General features: G+C 36.4%; 1 protein-coding gene across 1 annotated transcript; it reads right to left on the reverse strand.

The window, feature by feature from the left end:
* On the reverse strand, nt 1-18,058 carry LOC131077822 (clathrin heavy chain 1-like; the record flags this gene model as incomplete). Its single annotated transcript, XM_059212338.1, has 7 exons — nt 18,053-18,058; nt 17,889-17,948; nt 14,543-14,560; nt 1,015-1,107; nt 772-894; nt 547-657; nt 1-42 (listed from the first exon to the last, which is right to left on the reverse strand). Coding segments are annotated over exons 1-7 (453 nt in total), but the record flags the coding sequence as incomplete, so codon positions are not given.
* Nucleotides 18,059-22,475: the final 4,417 nt, after the last annotated feature.

The raw sequence follows: 22,475 nt of genomic DNA on the forward strand, positions 1-22,475 counted from the left end.
AGGTGCTGGCAAAGCAAGGGGAAGAAGCTGAGCATACATATTCTGTAAACAAAATAGGCACATATTTATTTGAATTTTTAAAAACCGTCAGTAGAGTAGAACAAGTGCTCCTTGAGGCTCAATTAAGCAAAATGAATACCTGTTGAGCAACAAGATCTTTCTCTTCTTTCTCCTTTGATTTCTCTTCTTGGATAGCCTCTAATTTGTTCCACAAAATACCTATTCCATAAAATGCACCAGCAATTCCTCTGCAAGTTCATGATCACCCGATTGAGAACTAGTTTCCATTGCATCCTTGTAAAGATTATCCTTTTTAGACAGTGCAATATGTTAGCACATAATTTTTCTATAATTTCTTGAAAAATGCTCTTTTTCTATAATTTTCTTAATTATGCTCTTAAAAATACTGTTTTCTATAATTTCCTTAATTATGCTCTTAAAATGCTATATTTTGTAAACAAAATAGGCGCATTTATTTGAATTTTTAAAAACTGTCAATAGAGTAGAACAAGTGCTCCTTGAGGCTCAATTAAGAAAAATGCATACCTGTTGAGCAACAAGATCTTTCTCTTCTTTCTCCTTGGATTTCTCTTCTTGGTCAACCTCTAACTTGTCCTTAACAAGCTCATCAACTTTTCTCGTGTATTCTCGAATGAAATTTGAAAAAGAAATTTTTTGAATATTGGCTATTTAATGGTGTATCTAGAAGATTTAAAATGTTTATTAAAGAGATTTAAAATATTCACAGAATCATCAGAGTATATCAAGAACCTGAAGTGGGTATGGAAACACAAATTCAATCATATTATTCATCCAGGAAAGTTCTAAAGCCACATCTGATCTGATCAATTCATAGCATATGGACAAGCATGAAGCAAAGCATTCTTTCTTACCCTGCAGTTCCAAATTGCAAAAGTAAGCCCCATTTCAATGCCCCAATCCAAAATGAAAATTCAAAATATACTTTACCCTATGAGAGAGAACAACCAACTATATGTTTTACCAATTGTATACATGTTCCACAAAATACACCAGCAATTCCTTTGCAAGTTCACGATCACTCGATTGAGGTGAGGAGGCATCGGGATACTGAAAGGGTTCACCTAGCTTGCTCAACAATTCACTAAGTTGATGTTGCTCAATTTTACCAACTCACTAGGACTCGTTGCTTTCTAGACCTAAAAGTCCTTCTCAATCTCTTCTATGGATTTCTCTTACTCACTCCAAGGTTTTTTCTTCAAGTGTCCTTGCTAGGAACCCTACCAATTTGCTATGTTTCCCATATGCTCAAAGATGGCTTCTTGGCTCAAACTCATCAAACTGCCCTCTAATGGTATTGAGATGTTGCAGAGGTGTAGAGGGTTCTTCTCTCATGTTTTTAGATGGTTTCAAGGTCCATTTATGGTTTTCTATCCAAAGGTTTCTTATCGATTTCAAAAATTGGTCTAGAAAAGGCTACAAGGGAAAGAGCCCAATTAGGCCTCCTAGAACAGATTTTTGAGGTCTTGGGCTAAAATGATCCAAAGGACCCCCAAAATAAAATATATTTTCTTCAAATATTCACTCAACCCCAAATTATTTCATTGGTTTTAAGCTTCCAACCCTTCTTTGCATACAAAAACCCCAAAATGAGAATTTCAAGGGCTTCTAGGCACTTGACTGCCAGCAGCAAGTAAATCTTGTCTTTGGAAATTCAAATGGAACTCTTGAGGATTAATCCTGCACAAGAAGACCTATAATAACCTATTAAAACTTCCCAAAGGCTTGGGAATGTCATTTACATTCACCTCTGCACTTTGTGCTAACTTTTCATCTTGCCAACTCTAGCCGAGTTGCTCCTGGGCTTGCCTAGGGCAAGATGTTAAAAATATCAAATGACACTTTCAGACCTTCTCCTTTCATATGTACACTTTAAAATTGGTTTCCTACCATTTCCCAAAATTTCATGATGAACACACAGTGGGATTTTATGGGGCACCCATTTTAGCAAAAACTGCTAATTACAAGCCAAAACTGGCTACTTGTGAATCAAATCACCAAAATAGTAGTAAATGCTAAATAAAAATCTTTAAAATGAATAGCCTACCTTGAAACACACTACTAAACCTCAATCCATCATTGGATTCATGGATTCAATCCATTAAACCTTCAAAGAATGCAAAAATTGACAAAAACAATGAAAAGTGCAGTCCAAAATCTTGTATTTTGATTATTGCTTCCAAAATCCAAGTACACCAACCTTGGTAAACATGTAAGATAGGTTTTTTATATCCTTCCCATGTGTGGAATCCTTCCATGGCATTGAGAAAGCCCTAGCTTCAACGTTGGACCAATTTCAAGACAAAAATTGTCATGACAACTTTTTGCAACTTTGTTGTTTTTCCACTTTTGGCCTCTCCAACTCATGAGACCTGTTCTAAATCACCACATATGGAATTTCAAACATTCCTAAAACCTATTTATCCCTCTCAATTTCTTTTACCAACTTTTGACACCTTTGACCAACAAAAAGGCCAAAAACCTACTCAAACACACTATTTACACAAAAATGCAAATCTAAGTAAAATGAACTCAACCTAGGCCTACATTGACACTAAATACTCACTCTTGGACCCTCCTGGAGTCCTTATTCAACACTAACTTGGATAGGGTTAGTACAAGCCAAAATTTATAAAATAAGAAAGCTAGGGCCTAGGTGCTCCTGCACCATTCTCCCTAACAAAAAGAGATCATGTCACCTCTTGATGAATCAGTGTTAGATTAATCCCAAGGTTTTGAAACTCTGACTCAATCACCCATGTAACCTTAGCATCATCCATACCCTTCCATTTAATGAGGTTCTCCCAATAGGCTTGATGCCGAGTCTTCTTGGCAATTCTTGAACTTAACACCTTCTCGGCCTTAGGATTAGGCTTGGCTGGTAACTGAAGGTTATGTGTATCATCTGAAACCTCTGAGTGACTACATTCTACACCTTGGATTGGCCCCTTGTATGCAACCAAGTCTATTATGTTAAAAACCGGTGACAAGCCTATGTCACTAGGTAGATCCACCTTGTATGCATTTTCACCATACTTGGCTAGAATGGCACATGCACCTATCCTTCTCATTTGTAGCTTTTCTGGTACTCCTTGTTGTAGCCTTGCTTTGTTCAAGTGCACCATAACAAGATCTCCCACTTGAAATTGTAGATTTCTCCTCTTTTCATCAACTTTTTGTTTGATTTTGCTTGTGTTCTCCTTCAAAGCTTGCCTAACTGATTCATGGACTTCCTTCATGGACTGAGAAAAGTCCTCTGCATATCCACTTCTAATTACTACACTTCCTAAATCCCTCAACTCAAAAATGCCTCTTGGGTGCACACCATAGACTACTTCAAAAGGGCTTTTGTCGGTAGTCCTATTTATGGTGTCATTGTATGCATATTCAGATTGAGCAAGTACTTGATCCCATGTCTGCCCATACTCCTTGGTAAGGCACCTCAATAAGTTTCCCAAACTTCTATTCACCACCTCGATCTGCCCATCTGTTTGAGGGTGGTAGGCTGATCCAAAAGAGAGATTTGTGCCAAGCTTTTGCCATAATGTTTTCCAAAAATGACTCATAAATTTGGAGTCTCTATCTGAAACTATACTCAATGGTAAACCATGTATCCTTGCTATTTCCTTAAAGAACAACTGAGCTATGTGGCAGGCATCATGAGTGGTCTTACAAGGCACAAAATGAGCCATCTTGCTAAATTTGTCCACAATGACATAAATGTTGTCATATCCTTGCTTTGTCTTTGGCAAACCTACCACAAAATCCATGCTAATGCATTCCTAAGGTCTACTTGGTATGGGAAGAGGTTGATACAAATCGGCATTTGTTGAAGTATCCTTAGCTTTTTGGCAACTATGCAAGTCTCCACATACCTTTTCACATCTTGATTCATCCTTGGCCAATAATAGAATCTCTGAACCAACTCTTGAGTCTTATTGACTCCAAAATGACCACTAAGGCTGCCATTGTGTTTCTCTTGTATAATATTTTCCCTCATTGAGCCTTTAGGCACACAAAGTTGTCCACCTTTGAACAATAGCTGATTTTGTAAAGTGAAATCTGAGTATTCACTATGGAAATAATTTTGATACTCCTTGCATACTTGATAGGCAATTCAGAAGTCTTCATCCTCTGCATACAAATCTTTAAAACTATCCACACCTATGCTTCTCAACTAGATTTCTTGGACTGTCAAGAGCCTCCTACTTAGTGCATCAACTGCCCAGTTTTGTTGCCCTTTCATGTACTTAATGTTGAATGTATAGGTGTGCATATACTCCACCTATTTCATGTGTTTGTGACTGAGTTTGTCTTGGAAATTCAGAAAACTCAATACTTGGTTATCTGTATACACCACAAATTCTTTGGGTAAGAGATAGTGTCTCCATTTTCTCAATGCTTGCACTAAAGCATACAACTCAAGGTCATAAGAGGAGTATTTCCTCCTGGCATCACTTAGCTTCTCACTATGGAAGGCTACTGGTCTTCCTTCTTGGCTTAGGACAACACCTACTACAATATTGCTTGAATCACACTCCACAATGAAAAGTTTCTCAAAACTAGGCAACACTAGCACTAGTTGAGTTGCTATCTTCTCCTTCAAGGTTTCAAAACCTTTGTTTGCTGCTTCATTCCACTGAAACTTGGCCTTCATACCACCTCTAATGGTGTCTATCATTGGGGCACATATAGCACTGAATTGCCTAATGAACTTCCTGTAGTACTGAGCTAGTCCATGGAAGCTTCTCACCTCTGTTGCTGATCTAGGAGTGGGCCAATTTACAATGGCTTTAACTTTGTGGGGATCCATCTTGAGGTTTCCTTGAGATAACACAAAACCAAGGTAAACCAACTCCTTCTTAACAAACTCACATTTCTCCAAATTCATGGTTAGCTTTTCATCATATAATCTTTGTAATACATCTTGCAAATGACTAATATGTGTTGCTCTATCCTACTGAAAATAAGAATATCATCAAGATATACTACCACAAATTTACCTATGAAGTCCTTCATCACCTCATTCATGAGTCTCATGAAGGTGCTTGGAGCATTGGATAAGCCAAATGGCATTACAAGCCACTCATAAAGACCTTTAGTAGTCTTAAATGCAGTCTTCCAATCATCACCCTCCTTAATTCTAATTTGATGATAGCCACTCTTAAGGTCAATCTTGGTAAAGTACTTGCCTTCCCCTAAAAAATCCATTAGGTCTTCTATTATAGGAATAGGGAACCTATATCTGATGGTGATCCTATTTATGGCTCTAGAATCAGTACACAACCTCCAAGTACCACCTTTTTTTGGTGCCAACACAGTAGGGACAACACAAGGGCTAATACTCTTCCTAATTAGGCTCTTGGATTTGCTTGGCAATTTCAATGTTTTGTTGAGTAGTCATTTTATAGGCTGCTTTATTAGGCAAGGATGCTCCAGGAATGAATTCTATTTGATGGCTTATGGTTCTTTTTGGAGGTAAGGTGGCTGGTTGTCCTTCACTTACTATACCTTTGAATTTCTTGAACAAATCTTGCACTTCTTTTGGTAGAACTTTTTGCTCTTTCTTGTCTTCCTCTTTAGGCTTCATCACTAGTGCAAATTCTACACCTTCACCTTCCTCAATTGTCTTCAAGAACTTCTTTTCACTCACCAAAAGGACATTAGGACCTGCTGCCCTTTTTTCACCTTCCTCAAGGATAGATTGAATCTTGAATGTGACTCCATCTTTCTTAAATGAGTATGCATTCTTGTCTCCATCATGGATAGCTTGTCTATCAAATTGACATGGTCTTCCTAATAGAAGATGGCATGCATCCATGGGTAGGACATCACATAGTACCTTATTCTTATACCTTCCAATGGTGAAATCCACCCATGCTTACTCATTAACCAGAACATGTTGGCCTTTGTTCAACCAAGTGACTCTATAAGGATTGTTGTGAGGAATTCTTTGCAATCTGAGCTTACTCACTGCCTCTTCTGACACTATGTTATCTATGGATCCTAAATTAATGATTACTTTGCATACCTTGTCCATTATTTTGCATTTGATCCCAAATAAGGACCTTCTTTGACTTGGTTCTTCATTGACTGGTTCCTTGATCAAGGTTCTTCTTATCATCAAGTTGTCACCTACCTCTGACTCTAAGGCAGCTTCTGATGTCTTGTTGCTTGAAGACTCTTCTTGAAGATAACTCACTCTTCTCTCACCACCATGTGATGATAATCCCTTCTCTGGACACCTATATGCTGGATGACTAAGTTGGTTACAATGGTAACACTTCATTGTTGCAAAGTATGAGGAACCTCTACCTTGGCCACTAGATCTTCATCTAGAACCACTACTTGATCCCCTTTCTCTATTGTATCCTCCTCTACTGCTGCCACTATCTTGCTACTTAGTGAGTTTTGAATCTCCTTGTGTTATTTGTTCAGAACTTCTTCCTCCAAAGCCTCCCCTATGGCCTCTATTGTCTTTTCCTCTACCTCTGCCCCTATTGTTGCTTGAGTCATGTCTTTTTTCAGTTTTTCCTCCACCTTAAGGGCAAGTTGAAAATTTTGATGGACTATTTTTGGGCTCATCAAATTGATTTCTTCTTGGATGTTCCACTGTAGGCCATTTAGGTACCTAGCAACCTTGAGACTCTCCTCTTCTACCGCATGAGATCTAAAGCTAAGTTTGTGAAACTCTTCGGTGTAGCTACTGACATCAAGATCTTTCTGCCTTAAGTTTTGCCTCTTCCTATGAATTTTCACTTCAGAGTCATTAGGGAGATAGACTTCTTTGATTTTAACTAACATCCCTTTCCAAGAAGAGATGGGTTCTTTGCCCATTTTCTGTCTCTCATCTTGTACAAACTGCCACCATGTGAGAGCAGCGCCCCTCATCCTAGACTTGGCTACCCTAACTCTTTGGGCTTTAGTTATTCATTCACACTCAAAGTGGTTCTCCATACCTTCTATCCATTCTAGGACCACTTCTACGTCCATCTTGCTAGTGAATAATGGCAATCCTTCCAGTGACTTGCCACTCAAGGCCTTCAATGCCTTCAAGAAAGGTTATTTCCCTAAGATAGGATCAGGTTTAGGTATCTTTTCTATCTCTACCACTTCTTTACCCTTTCCTTCTACTCCTTCCACTTTTACATACACTTCTTCTACCTTGGTCTCAATATGACCAAGCTTACTCTCCAATCTTTCCAACTTTTCCTTCAGGAGCCTGTTCTCTTCCTCCTAATCTTCCACTTTCATTGACAATTCAGCATTGGTCACCATGTTTTCTCCAATTGACTCTCTTGACAACAAGGACATCAACCTTACTAGCCCAAATCTTGTAGGCTCTGAAACCAATTTGACAGGGTTCACCTAGCTTGCTCAACACTTCACTAAGTTGATGTTGCTCAATTTCACCAACTCACCAAGCCTAGTTACTTTCTAGACCTACAATTCCTTCTCAATCTCTTCTAGGTCTTTCTCTTACTCACTCCAAGGTGTTTTCTTCAAGTGTCCTTGCTAGGAACCCTACCAATTTGCTATGTTTCCCATATGCTCAAAGATGGCTTCTTGGCTTAAACTCATCAAATTGCCCTCTAATGGTCTTGAGATGTTGCAGAGGTGTAGAGGGTTCTTCTATCATTTTTTTAGATGGTTTCAAGGTCCATTTGTGGTTTTTTGTCCAAAGGTTTCTTACCGATTTCAAAAATTGGTCTAGAAAAGGCTACAAGGGAAAGAGCCCAATTAGGCCTCCTAGAATCGGTTTTTGAGGTCTTGGGCTAAAAAGATCCAAAGGACCCCCAAAATAAAATGGATTTTCTTCAAAGATTCACTCAACCCCAAATTATTTCAGTTGTTTTAAGTTCCAACCCTTCTTTGTATACAAAAACCCCAAAATAAGAATTTCAAGGGCTTTTAGGCACTTGACTGGCAGCAACAAGTAAATCTTGTCTTTGGAACTTCAAATGGAACTCTTGAGGATTCCTCCTACACAAGAAGACCTGTACTAACCTATTACAACTTCCCAAAATCTTGGAAATTTTATTTACATTCACCTCTGCACTTTGTGCTAACTTTTCATCTTGCTAACTCTAGCCGAGTTGCTCCTGGGCTCGCCTAGGGTAAGATGTTAAAAATATCAAATGACACTTTTAGACCTTCTCCTTTCATATGTACACTATAAAATGGGTTTCCTACCATGTACCAAAATTTTGTGATGAACACACAGTGGGATTTTATGGGGCACCCATTTTAGCAAAAACTGCTAATTACAAGCCAAAACTGGCTACTTGTGAATCAAATCACCAAAACAGTAGTAAATGATAAATAAAAATATTGAAATGAATATCCTACCCTAAAAAACACTACTAAACCTTAATCCATCATTGTATTCATGGATTCAATCCATTAAACCTTCAAAGAATGCAAAAATTGACAAAAACAATGAAAAGTGCAGTCCAAAATCTTGTATTTTGATTATTGCTTCCAAAATCCAAGTACACCCTTGGTAAATGTGTAAGAGAGGTTTTTTATATCCTTCCCATGTGTGGAATCCTTCCATGTCATTGAGAAATCCCTAGCTTCAACGTTGGACCAATTTCAGGACAAAAATTGTCATGACAACTTTTTGCAATTTTGTGTTTTTTCCACTTTTGGCCTCTCCAACTCATGAGACCTGTTCTAAATCATCACATATGGCATTTAAAACATTCCTAAAACCTATTTATCCCTCTCAAATTCTTTTACCAACTTTTGACACCTTTGACCAACAAAAAGGCCAAAAACCTACTCAAACATACTATTTACACAAAAATGCAAACCTAAGTAAAATGAACTCAACCTAGGCCTATGTTGACACTAAATTCTCACTCTTGGACCCTCCTGGAGTCCTTATTCACCACTGACTTGGCTAGGGTCAGTACAAGCCAAAATTTGCAAAATAAGAAAGCTAGGGCCTAGGTGCTCTTGCACCAGATACCATATATCGATGAGAGAGCGTAGCAAGCCAGAGTTGTACTCATCGGTAGAAGTTATACCGATCAAGGAGAAAAGTTGAGGAGAATTGATGCATCGACAAAAAATATACTGATATGACCCATCGGCATAGTAAACACTAGTGGTAGCACTAGAGAATTGTCTTGCCGATAGCCGATGAGGGTATCGGTAAGACTTATACCGATAAGAGTGGAGAAAAGAAGAGTCCATCGGTATAGCCAAAGTGATTGGTATGTGTTACTTTAAGCCACCCCGATGCCCGAAGAAATCATCAGTGAAACATATACCGATGGAACATACTCTATCAGAAAGACTTTGCTTATCGATATGTTTCATTTCGGATTACCCCGATACCCGATGAAGGAGCAGATTGATTGAGCGGAGCGAAGACACTATCGGGAAGACTCATGGTGATGAAGTTGGTTGCATCGGTATATCCAAAGTGATCGGTATGTGTTAGTTTGAGCCACCTGACGCTCGAAGAAATCATCGGTGAAACATATACCGATGGACCATACTCTATCGGGAAGACTTTGCTTATCGGTATGTTTCATTTTGGATTACCCCGATACCCGATGAAGGAGCAGAGTGATTGAGAAAAGCAAAGAAATTATCAAAAAGACTCATGGTGATGAAGTTGGTTGCATCGATATAGCCAAAGTGATCAGTATGTGTTACTTTGAGCCACCCCAACGCTCGAAGAAATCATCGGTGAAACATATACCAATGGAACATACGCTATCGGGAAGACTTTTCTTATTGGTATGTTTCATTTCGGATTACCTTGATACCCGATGAAGGAGTAGACTAATTGAGTAGAGTGAAGATACTATCAGGAAGACTCATGGCGATGAAGCTAGTTGCATCGGTATAGCCAAAGCAATCGGTATGTGTTACTTTGATCCACCTCGACGCCCGAAGAAATCATTGGTGAAACATATACTGATGGAACATACTCTATCGGGAAGACTTTGCTTATCGGTATGTTTTATTTCGAATTACCCCGATACCCGATGAAGGAGCGGAGTGATTGAGCAGATCGAAGACACTATCGGGAAGACTCATGGTGATAAAGTCAGTTGCATCAGGAAGATCTATGTCGATGGTGAAGTCCATCGGGGAAACAATGCCTATTGCAATAATGCCAAATGAGCTCACCTGACACCTGATGAGAATATCGGTTTGAGATATACTGATGAGGAGGAAAAGGAGTCATTGGCTTAGGGTATCCCGATAAGAGAAAGTAAGATGTCAAAGCAGATAAAGGGTTGTTCAGAGAGCGTCAAAAGGGAAATATTCATTGGGGAGACATATGCCGACGAGCCATTGTCATATCAGAATTGAAAACCAAAATTTTTAAAATTCTTCTTTTTAATACTTGCATTAGATGCATCTATGGTTCGCATGAGGTAAATTTTATGAGAAGTTCATTATTGCAAAAGAATACGGCTGAACTAGAAATTGCCTTGTCTAAATATTGCATTGGTGAAAGAAGAATACATAGATAGAACACATTGCGCCTTTGAAAAATAAAGTAGAGGATTGTAATTGCAGAAATAGAAGCTTCGAGTTCAACAAGAGAGAAGAGGGCATCCAAGAGCCCTGACTCTAAGGTGAAGAAAGGAAAAACTGAAGAGGTGCCTCCAGTCAGGAAGTTAAACCAAGACATGATAGACCAAATGCAGGCACCCGGCCCAAAATCCAGAAGGTCGAAGCAGCACCTGTCAGGGAGAGACCAATTAGAAGACAAGTATAGAGAGGTCAGAGATGTCTGGACCAAGGTAAGGGGACATGAACTATTTACATTTCACTATTTGAGAAGGAGCAAGGAGATGCCGCTTTGCAATCCTTGGATGACAAATTTAGGTAAGCTGACAGTCCCCAATGTTTTTGTAAATATAAAATTGCTAGAGCTTTTGGCGAGGAATTATAATTCGGTGAAGAGGTGCATTCAACTCCCAAATGGGGAAGCATTTATTAGATTTCTAGTGGGTACCATAAATGAGGTTTTCAATTTAGACCCCAGTCTCGATAAGCCCTTTTCCTTTGGGGAGTTGGAGGAAGAATACCTCATAATGGACACTACATATACTGGCTGGAAAATTTCCATTCACAAGAGGCAGGCAGAAAAATTAATAGAGGAGGATGAGCCACCATTCAACATTGATTTGTTCAGACACTATTTGTAGTACACATATATGTCGTGTGGGAAAGTAGGAGGGGTGGAGGTGCCTGATCTGGCAAGCACTGGGCCGCTGGTGTTAGCCTCTGATATACAAATGTATGAACTAGGCCTTTTGACTATGCAATATATCTAGTGGAGAGGTTGGACGAAGGATTTTTAAACCTTAGGAATGATACTCATCTCAATTTCAAAATTTATTCACTATTGATGCATCTAGTGTTATTTTATGGATATGTAAAGGATTTTTGGCCTGAGGGCCTAAAATAAAATACCAAGAATAGGGAAGGTGAGGAGCAACCCGTCCAATTGTGGACATCTCTTTGGAATTCTTGATATATGAGGTCCAACTATATTAAGTTTGAAGAACTTAGTATGATGCCATTGTACTGAATGTATGGGATTTCATGTGAAGGTCTATCTCTGACGAGATCAAGAGGTTCCTAAGACCCATGGATTATCATGAAAGACACATTGTTGATCATAACTGGGGGACTGGTTTGTGAATAAGGATTTTACATGTTTTAGAGTCTATGGATTTGAGGGGAGCCCCTACATGCTACCAAAACTAGTATCAGACATAATAGCTTATCTAGAGATTGTGAGGAAATTGAGTGTGTTCAATGCTAAACATTTTGCAGATATGTGTAAGCAGGCCTTCCTACCTAGGACACTAAGTTTTGGTGATTTCACCATAGTGTCAACCAAAGCTTATGAAATAATTGATAAGAAGCTGATAGAAGAATACAATTTGTATGAGCATTATGCCAGGAAAAACTATGATCCTGAAGGATACATTCAGTCTTGCAAGAAGAGCCAAAACTTGGGAGGTTATCTGCATGTCAGTCTTGAGACTAAAGATATCTTCAGGAACATGGAGGATGCAGAGGCCAAAGAGGTAATTGATCAACTGAATAATGAACTGATAGAAAAAGAGATGAATACTCGAGGAAATTGAAATCAAGGAGGAGGAGGCAGAAAGCGAATCTGATGAGAATGCAGTTGTCTCTAGATGGCAAGTGCCAGACATGCAAGGAAAAATAGAGACAACATTAGAATTTCATGTTGACTCTTGGTTAGAAGAGTTTTTTTCTTTTGTTGTTGATGATGTTTTTATTCATTCCAAAGAATTTAAAACATTTTGTAAATTAAGGGACTCTATTCCCAACATAACGCCTAATAATGAGGTTGAGTTGTTAATAAATTAAAAGAGGAAATTGATGCAGAGATAACCACAATGACCCCTCAAAAGGGGAGGCAACTGCTTATAGAGGCTGGGGTGATTTTATTTCCCGGATGGGACCTCAATGCTTCTTTTATCTTTGACAGTGTATTGCATTCAGAAAACAAGGAATTCAAATTGGATATACAAGGTGTAAATGATGTATTTATTGGTTCAAGATTTGATCAGGATGAGGAATATTTGAGGTTATGGGCTTTGTACCCTCCCCACAAGATACCAAAGATCATTGATGTTGACAAGGCCTTTGGCCATATGATGAAAATAAAAGTTGTTGAAATTGATCCAATTGTTTCTGCTGATATCAGAGTGGATATTTTAAAATTCAATAAAGCACAGATGGTCAGAGTAGTGAGGGAGAGGAACCAGTACAAGGCATTGTATGAAGAAACGCTAAGGAGAAGTGGGCAATAGGTGCCAATGGTTCTTACTCTAGATAGCTCTCAATGGAAGAAAAAATGCGAGGAGTTGCAACAAGAAAATAAAAGGATATTAAAACAGATGCAAAGTGTGAGGGCAAATACTACTACTCTATTACTAACTAAAAGATTTGAGGTTTTACAAGGCTTTCTGAAAGAACTCTGGATAGTGTTTCAAAAGAACATGGACAATGTAGTTTCACACAACAGAATTTCCAACAGATTGGGAACAAGGTTGCATGATAAAAAAATGGCCAAAGCAGAATTAGAAGAAATTGAAAAAATAAAGAGGTTGCTGGCTAAACACAATAAATTTGATGAACAATTATAATTTAAATATGATGAATGCAAAGACATTGTTTAGCATGGTTTCCCATAGTTAACTGATCAGAAGGGTGAGATAAAGGATAAAGATGTATGGATCTCAAAATGTTGTAGTCTTCTTAATGTCGCCCTTGATATTGCCCAAATTGATGGAATTGAATTGAAAGAGACTATGAAACAGATGGAAAATGTTGTCACACTGGAAGTCATTGTCAGGGATATCATCCATGATGCAAACACATATAAGTCAGAGAAGTACTTGGAGAATATCCAGAAGTACGGTAAGATGCTGGGAGACCAGACCTGATGTCTAAGTTGGAGCCCAAAGTCATGTTTTTCTATGTTTTTATAATATGTTCATATTGTAAAGACAGTTTTTAGGAAGTTAGTTTTTAGTTAGTTTTTGTTAGTTTTAGTTTTAATGAAAGGGTATTCCCTTTCACTTTCAAAATGAATCCTCATCTATAAATGGAGGGTCTTTTAGAACAAGTGGGGGAGATAACTCAAGTTTTATGATCTTATCAAGACAATTTTATACAACACTTATGCAGTTTGTTTTCTAGAAATATCAAAGTTGATGGATGATACATATTGAAATCAACTGGTTTGATTATCTATTTTTAATATAAATTTCAAGTGTTCTTTGTTCTAAATGGTATATGCTTTTCAATTGACTGATTAGTTCCATGTGATAAATCTATTTTATTAGATTGCGTCAATGTGATATCTTATGCTATTGTGATTGAGAATAATTTCTAGTTTGAGCATCAATTTGAAAGGTTGGTTGGCAAGTTTCAAATTGTCTTATTGGTCTTTCAGAGCAAAGTTAAAACTCAATAAGACTAACTGCATTTTATATTTCAGTTATAATCCATATAGATGATTTTGATGTGATGGTCTTGTTTTGAAAACAAGTTATTAAAAGTGTCTCCATGGTCTACATCTAGAAAAACTTAATACCCAAGTGAAAGACATCTCGGTAATCCTAAAAACAGTAACAAAATAAAAGAGTTTAGAGCCATACCTTACACATGATGTCAACCACTCGTGTGTGGTCTACCCTAAGGGAAAGGACATTCAAGAGGTCATTAATAAGATCTAAATGTTATTGCAAATAAAAGTGTGCAACTTTGTAGTACAATTCAACATTGGCCACTTTAACTACAACATCTTTTAATTGCATATGATCTCGTGCCGCTAGAGAATGGTTCATGATAGTAGTGGCAAAATTATCATATTCATCATCTTGAATATATAAATATGTAATTTCATTCCAGTGTTGTTGCTCATCACAAACACGGATATGAGTTCATCAAAGTGACCCCTGTTTTGATAATAATCACTGACCTCTTCCAAGTCATCCACCTGGAACAAAAAATAAATGTCAGAATCACAAAAAATATAAATTTCTCACCTTCACAGTTACACATAACACTACAGATGAACCTTCCTAGATTATCATGAAAAAAAAAATTAAAAAATAAACCACGTACGTGTGGTGTTGTTGTTCGTGTTGGCTCTGTTGGACCCTACAATTAAGATTCAATATACATTATTCAATAATATTAACTATGCAACATAATGAAATATTGAAAAGTGTGTTATCTTATTGAGCTTCGCTTGGTTTTGAGAATAGTTTAATATTCTCTGCTTAACAAGGCCAACCACGTGAAGGTGGAAGCTCATTTGGCCCCTCCCCCCTAACATCACTCTAAATTCCCTGTTAACATCTAACATTCATTCATTTTTTCATCCATTAATAAAATATAACATTCATTCATTATCACATAACATTCAATAACACATAACATTCATTAACACCCATTAACACGCGACATTCATCAATATTAATTAACACATATAATTCATGAACATTCATTAGCACATAATTGCATTCATTAACACATAAAAATCAACCATTATCAAATAATGTAAATTACAATCATTTTTTTTATTTTTTTGAAGCTATGAAAATTCTAGGTGGACCATCATTTTCTTCATCACTTCCCCCATCTTCAGTTGTTCTACCCTCTGCTCATGATCTTGATGTATGCCTAGTCCTCTTCTGAGGACGAGGACACCGATGCAAAGCGGGGTCCTCTACAAAAACAAAGAAATGGGTTAAAGTCCAATCATTTTTTATTTTTGTTACAAGTATTTCATTAATTTAAAGAACATAATCTTGGCGTTCTTTACCTGATGGGGCCACATCATCTTCGAAATCATTTTGTCTAGCCTCAACCTCAACATGTTGAACACCCTCTAGATCCTCTGGAGTTGAAATATGAAAGGTTACATTAATCAATACACCAATTGCAATTAAATATGTTTAAAGGAATAGCAGTGGTCCTCTTTACCTGACTGGGGAACATCACGTTCCTGATGTTGTCTACCCGGATCATACTCCACTTGGTCACCACCAACTACATGCTCTAAAATATTAACAAAAAAGGTTACTTTAATTTCTACACCAATTACAATTTAAGATGTCTAGTTGTATTAATAATTACATAAAAAAAATTGAATAGAAAATGAATACCTCCACTACTAGGATGCACATTTGGACCTTCATGTGGAGGTTGTGTTCCATGATTATCAGGCTGCATTCCAATGTCATATGCATTGTTATAATTGATTGCTTAATTAAAACAAATAAATTCACTTTATGTTGGAACTTAACATCAAATAGATTATTGGTAAGGTATTCAATTTGAAATTATTTTCATATAGCTTATTTACCTTGTGACGGATGCACCAGAATCTCGTGTTTGCCCACTCAATTCTCGTAGCCATTCAACCATGGCTGTATAGCCTTGCTGGTAGGCAATTCTCTTGTCATCTTCTGTGGGCGCTCTATTGAATTCAGAGCCCTACATTTTTGCTTAGTATCATGAATTTTGCTTGTATTGTTTGATTAAAAAAAAATATTTGCAATTTATAAACATTTTGATGTGATATTTCATTTACGGATTCTTACAATTCATGCAGCAAGTTTCATATAACCATCAGAGTCGAGTTTGTGTTGCCCGTGCTTTTCTTGTCTTGCCTTTGTTGCCTTTGACATGTCACTCAGTCTATGAAAAGTTTGAAATAGATTAGATTATATAAATATAAAGAGTAATTAGTACATAATTACATTCTTAATAGTATCACATATCTTCTTTTGGTGTTTAGTGGTGGATTTCCTTTTTTCCTTTCAATTATGTCCTTCGCATCCAAAATCAAGTCCTTCCACTCCCTCTCTGGAATCATGGGGGGACGCTCGTACTTTACGTTCTTCTCTAAATGTGTCTTGTACTAGTCCCTAACATACTTTAGATATGTGCCAGCTTTTTCAAGGAGCTTGGTTTTGTCGAATGTGTCATTTCTGAACAACTCAACCATACAGTTTGTGAGTTCATCTTTTAACCTATTTTCTTGGTCATTCCACCTTTTAAGCAAAAATAAACCTATTAGATTCAAAAATGAATTGAAGCTACCTTTAATATAGTTCAAGAAATGGATCAAGGGAAAACTATTCTAGAAATTATGTGAAATAAAAATAGTGGATTAGGGTTAGTTCACATATGATGTTCCACCTTTTACGTATAATGGGCCCAAACCTCTGTAGTGCAATGTCATTAAGATTTTTATAAAAAATATCATTTCCTGCAAAAAATCATGGGATAATTAGTCCAAAACAAGTGATCAGTAAGTAATTTACAATTACACTATATATAGTAATAATTTTAAAGTACCTGGAACCTTATGTATCTTCAAGGGAATCAATTCTTCGTCACTCACCACCAATGTGATTTGCAATGTTCCCGTACTAGCAATACAGGAAGATCCAGGAAATGATGGTATGGTATCACTAGTATTCACCTCTGGCACATCCTCATGTGCATCTCCTGCTGCAGAAAATGAATCCACTATGAAATGCCCCCAAGAAAGAACACTTAAGGGAAATAAACACATAACAAAAGAGAGAGCAAAAGAGGGATCTACCAATAGTGGGCGGGTCAACATGACGAGCAGTAGAGGATGTTTGCATGCTGCCTATTGCTGACATTGCAATCAGAAATAACCTTGAATGAGGCAGCCTTTCCACAGGAACATTAGCAACATCTGAAGAATAATACATTAAATATATGAAAACTACAAGAATTGCAAACAAGGATGAACCTTTATTAAGAGTTGTAAAGAAATATGAACCTTTATTAAGTGTTCAATGCTAATCTAAATGATAGAACAATATGAAGGAGAATAAGGAAGGTAGGTTTTGATGTAGGACAAAGGTATGTAAATTTGTGACAAGAGGGCAGTGTAAGTGAGAAACTAGTATAGTCCTTACAAAAGATAGTCCATGGAATCTATTTATTTATATTGCTTCAATGTGCTATCTCATGTTGTCAAACTTCACACTGTCTTATTGGTCTTTGTAATGTCCCTTCTTTGAAATATAATTTAATAATAGTAAATTAAAATACAAGTGATCAGATTAGATCAAATGAGAACTTCTAATTGCACAACTAAAAACTTTACTAACAGTTTAATAAACTATTATTACAATCATATATACACACAAAACTTATTATTATTCATTCTAAAGAGAGAGAAATAGTATAAACAAGGAAAGGCCCGTGTAAATAACACTAGCATTAAAAAAGCAAGTTCACAAGTCCAAAGAAGGAGTAGTTTTAATGTATAGAACATCGTCATCACCTGCAATACCCTGATCATGTCCACCAGGTTGATGATCACACATGAAATTCTGTAAAAACAACATTTACATATTTTAGTTAGTGACATAAAAGAGTATACAATATGAACCATCATTAAACTTTTGTTATAATTAAAGCTTTCATTACTACTTACTCGCATGTTTTTTGTTGCTTGCATCAATTGATTCAGCCTATCTTTTATCTCATCAATCTGAGGGGTCGTGCATACCAAAGAAACAATCTCTTTATTAATTTTTGTGATAGACTTTTTTATCACTTCTATAGGGTTTGTGGAAATTGTGTAGTCCTCGTCGCTTAATATTGTGCTAAGGTGCTCATGTAAGGGAGGTTCCTTTCCCTTTCCTTGAACATCCATCTATGACAAGAATATTATTAACACTATCCAAATTACTCCAAAACACTCAAGAAAATAACATAATAATGTAATAGTTTGCTTCTATCTAATTTGAACAATTACAATGAGGTTTACTTGCTCGGTAGAAGTGTTAGGACCTACATCCCTGTCTATGCTATGTGACGGATCCAGGTCTTCCCGTGACAAAGAAAAAATATAAACATGTTAGCGAAATGAAACCAATAGACTTAGCAAAAAAAACTTAATAATAAGATGGTATACTGGAGTCATTAATTGGAGGTTGATTTAAATAGTATATAGTACATACCACCCCCATGTTAGTAACTTTGTTTGTATCTATAAAATTCAAATTGTAATTGATTAGCAACTATTCCCCTGCACTTATTGATTTTATCGCACATACAAATACACAATTTCCCTCGGGCACCTCAAATATGCAATTGTGTTGCTTATTAGTTGACCCAAGTTGCATACTATTTATAAAACCTGCAATATTCCCTGTTGCTTTTAGCCATCCATCAATATATACAACCACTCATTTACTTTGATCATTATCTTTCTGCTGTATATAATTTGTTGACAGTGCATACCTACACATACTTTTTTTATATCGAACAATCTGCATCCAATTTTTGTAATTGTAACAAGTTCTGACATACTCTAAACATCCTGATGAAGGATCATAGAGTGTGATCCAAAAAGTTGATGCAAATAAAGTCACACAATCAAATCCTGAAGTAACAATAGATTTATACTCCATCAATTTAGCAACTTTGTTGTAACAGACCTTTATGTTGTCCATAGAAAATAGGCCCAAACCATGTAACGACGAAGGTGCTATGTGATATATCCTCTCGTTAACACAAAAATCGATGTTTGAAGAACTGAGGAAGTTTGTTTTCCTAGTAATTTTTTAAAAATAAACTATGTCTATAGGGTGTATTGACTTATACATGTCGATCCATGAGATTGTGCAGGATCCTCATCAAAGGGGTTTAGGTTCCTACATATGTAATTCAATTATATTATGTTAGCTAAAAATTACATGATACATATACTAAAAATTACATAGTACATAACATGAACAATATGCAATCATCATAATCATTGTATATTTTTTTATTCCTTACATTTACTTTATGTAAATTGTGCAGGATCCTCAACTAAAGGGTTGACGATGTCTATAGTCAATTACCTGTTTACACCAAGGGTGGCAGCATCACACAAAATATATAAATGAAATCAACACCAAAAATTGAGCATCATAAGCATTACATTTGTAATTTGATAAATAATAAATATATATGTATCATGAGCATCATAAGCATCACATATGTAATTGAGCATCATAGGCATCACATATGTATCATCATAAACATGTAATCTGTCACATATGTATCATAAATCACCATCCATCACATAGCTAATAAATAGTCCACATTCCATAAATAAACACAAAGTTCAAAAATGTCAAATGTGTCATCATAAACATGTAATCCATTACATGTGTATTTTAAATCACCATCCATCACATAGCTAATAAATAGTCCAAATTCCATAAGTAAACACAAAGTTCAAAAAATGTCATACATTTCATTCATGTCATTGATCTTCTTCTTCATCCAACTCATCATCATGACCATCATGATAATCATCATCATCATCATCATCATCATCATCATCATCATCATCATCATCATCATCATCATCATCATCATCATCGTCATCGTCATCATTAGTGTCATTGTCAGCGTCATTGTCAGCATCATCGTCAGCATCATCACCATCACCATCACCATCACCATCACCATCACCATCACCATCAACATCACCATCACCATCACCATCACCATCACCATCACCATCACCATCAACATCACCATCACCATCACCATCACCATCACCATCACCATCATCATCATCAACAACAACAATAGCATCATCATCATCATCATCATCGTCATCATCGTCATCATCATCATCATCATCATCATCATCATCATCATCATCATCATCATCTTCTACTTCTTCAGTATCTTATTCTTCCATCTCAGTATACTTTATCGGCCTTCCTCTTGGATCATGTCTAACAACAAATGACCAACCTATTTATGTGGAACCTCTAAGTAAAATACTTTCTCACATTGTCTTGGAAGAACATAGGGCTCATCCCCAATCGACTCAAATGACCTTGTATTAACCATTGTAAATCCATTATCATGTTCAATAACAGTTCTATCAGGATCATTTTTATTCAATCGTAGCCTGTACCATTTGATGACAAACATAACTAATTTGAAGGAATTAAAGTCACACTCAAGTATATCATCCAAAATGCCATAGTATCAATTTTGAGACTCTTGAGGATGTATGTCATTTCTAGATGAAATATTGGTCACCTCAAAGATTGACGTTATCCCAGAATCACAAGTTTTCTTCGTGTCATCGAACTTTTTGATGCAAAATTTATGACCATTGCAGCACATAGCCTTGTGGTGTTTGACCTACAATATGTCTAACATGTTAAAATTATTGCATCGTGAGTTGATAAACATACGAGTGATTAATAAAATTATACATACCTATTTATCCCTTAAACCATATGCTAAATAAATTTCCCTTTGCGTAACATTGGAATCTCCATTACGATGAGCTTCTTTAACCAATGAAGCCACACCTTCCCATGTTAATGTGCGACCAGGACGTTGACATCATTCAATCCACACCATCATCCAATCAAGATTGTTTGCACCATACAAATGTAGCGCATCCCACTCCTGACCAACTGTACAAATAATTAATAGACAACTTAGAACCGATTTATTTAGAAGATTAAGAATTAATTACCTACAATAACATCTTATAATTACCGCTCACTTTCATCAATCTACTTGTACTCTCCTTTGAATTTGTTAATGGGGTTGGGATCCCAAATGCGATCTACGTGGATCTCTGTTGCAAACTTAGGAATATATTCAACAATGTACACCATAGTCCGGTATACCATATATCCCTCCATGATAGACCCCCCAGGATGTGTTCTTTGTCAAACCAAAGCCCTCAAAAATTTCAAGTGTCTCTCAACCATCCACATTGACCTAGTGTGTACAGGTCCACACAATTCAATCTCCTCAACTTGGTGTATGAGATAGTGTTCTTGTGCATTGAAAAAAGTTGAAGGTAGACACTTTTAGTTTTTGCATTTCACGCATTAAATGAGGAATTTTTCTCTTCCAATATTTTATATCTTCTTTATGGATTTCTTTAGATGACAACCACCTAGAAGAGATTCAAGACGCAAAAATATATAAACGAGACTTTAAAAAATAATATACAATATATTACACAATAAATAAAACAAATCACAAATATATTATCTATACAACAAATTGAACAAAGATCACTACTTACCTCATGTATTTTCCAAGATCATATATGACTTGCTTGACATTATTGTCAAAGTTGTATGGGAGAGATAGAGGTAGAACGTACTGCAACAATTATCAAATGATCTTTTCATTGTTTTCTAACATAATACAATGAAAATTGCATACGTAGTATACAAATATTTAGTAAATACACGAGAACATGAATTACGTTAATGAAGGTATGCCAATTATGTGTTTCCCTGACCCAAATTCACTTTTCTTTGATATGAGATTGTTTATGTTCGCAGCAAATCCTATGGGAAATCGGATTTTTCATATGACTTCTTTTATAGCATTGCTTTGTTGGTCCGTTAATAACCAAGGAAGGGCACTTATATTAATTTTGTCTCCATTTCTATTTGATTGAATGACATTTTTCATTGCATGATTAGATTCCTGAATGTCACTACAAATTTTGAAAATTTTTTCTTTGTCACACCTTCGCTCCAATATTTTCCATAATGTCTCTATTATATTATTTCCAATATGCATAGTATCAAACAAACGAACAATTTGTAGCTGCTCATAGTAGGGTAACCTACTAAATTGTCTCAGATAACTTTTTAGTCTCTTTGGAAGGTGGTCATTAATGCCTTGACGACCTTCGTGATCATCAATTACATCATCAGTAAACAAAACACAATAGAAAAATACAAATTCCAAACATAAACCATTAGATGGAATGATATTACCTTGACGATTAATTCTATTATATGCCAACTTCCATAGGCAAGGTGTCATTCTTCGTGGCTTTGATGTAGTCTCTTCATTCC

Source organism: Cryptomeria japonica, chromosome 10, assembly GCF_030272615.1.
Source record: "Cryptomeria japonica chromosome 10, Sugi_1.0, whole genome shotgun sequence".
Lineage (NCBI taxonomy): Eukaryota > Viridiplantae > Streptophyta > Pinopsida > Cupressales > Cupressaceae > Cryptomeria > Cryptomeria japonica.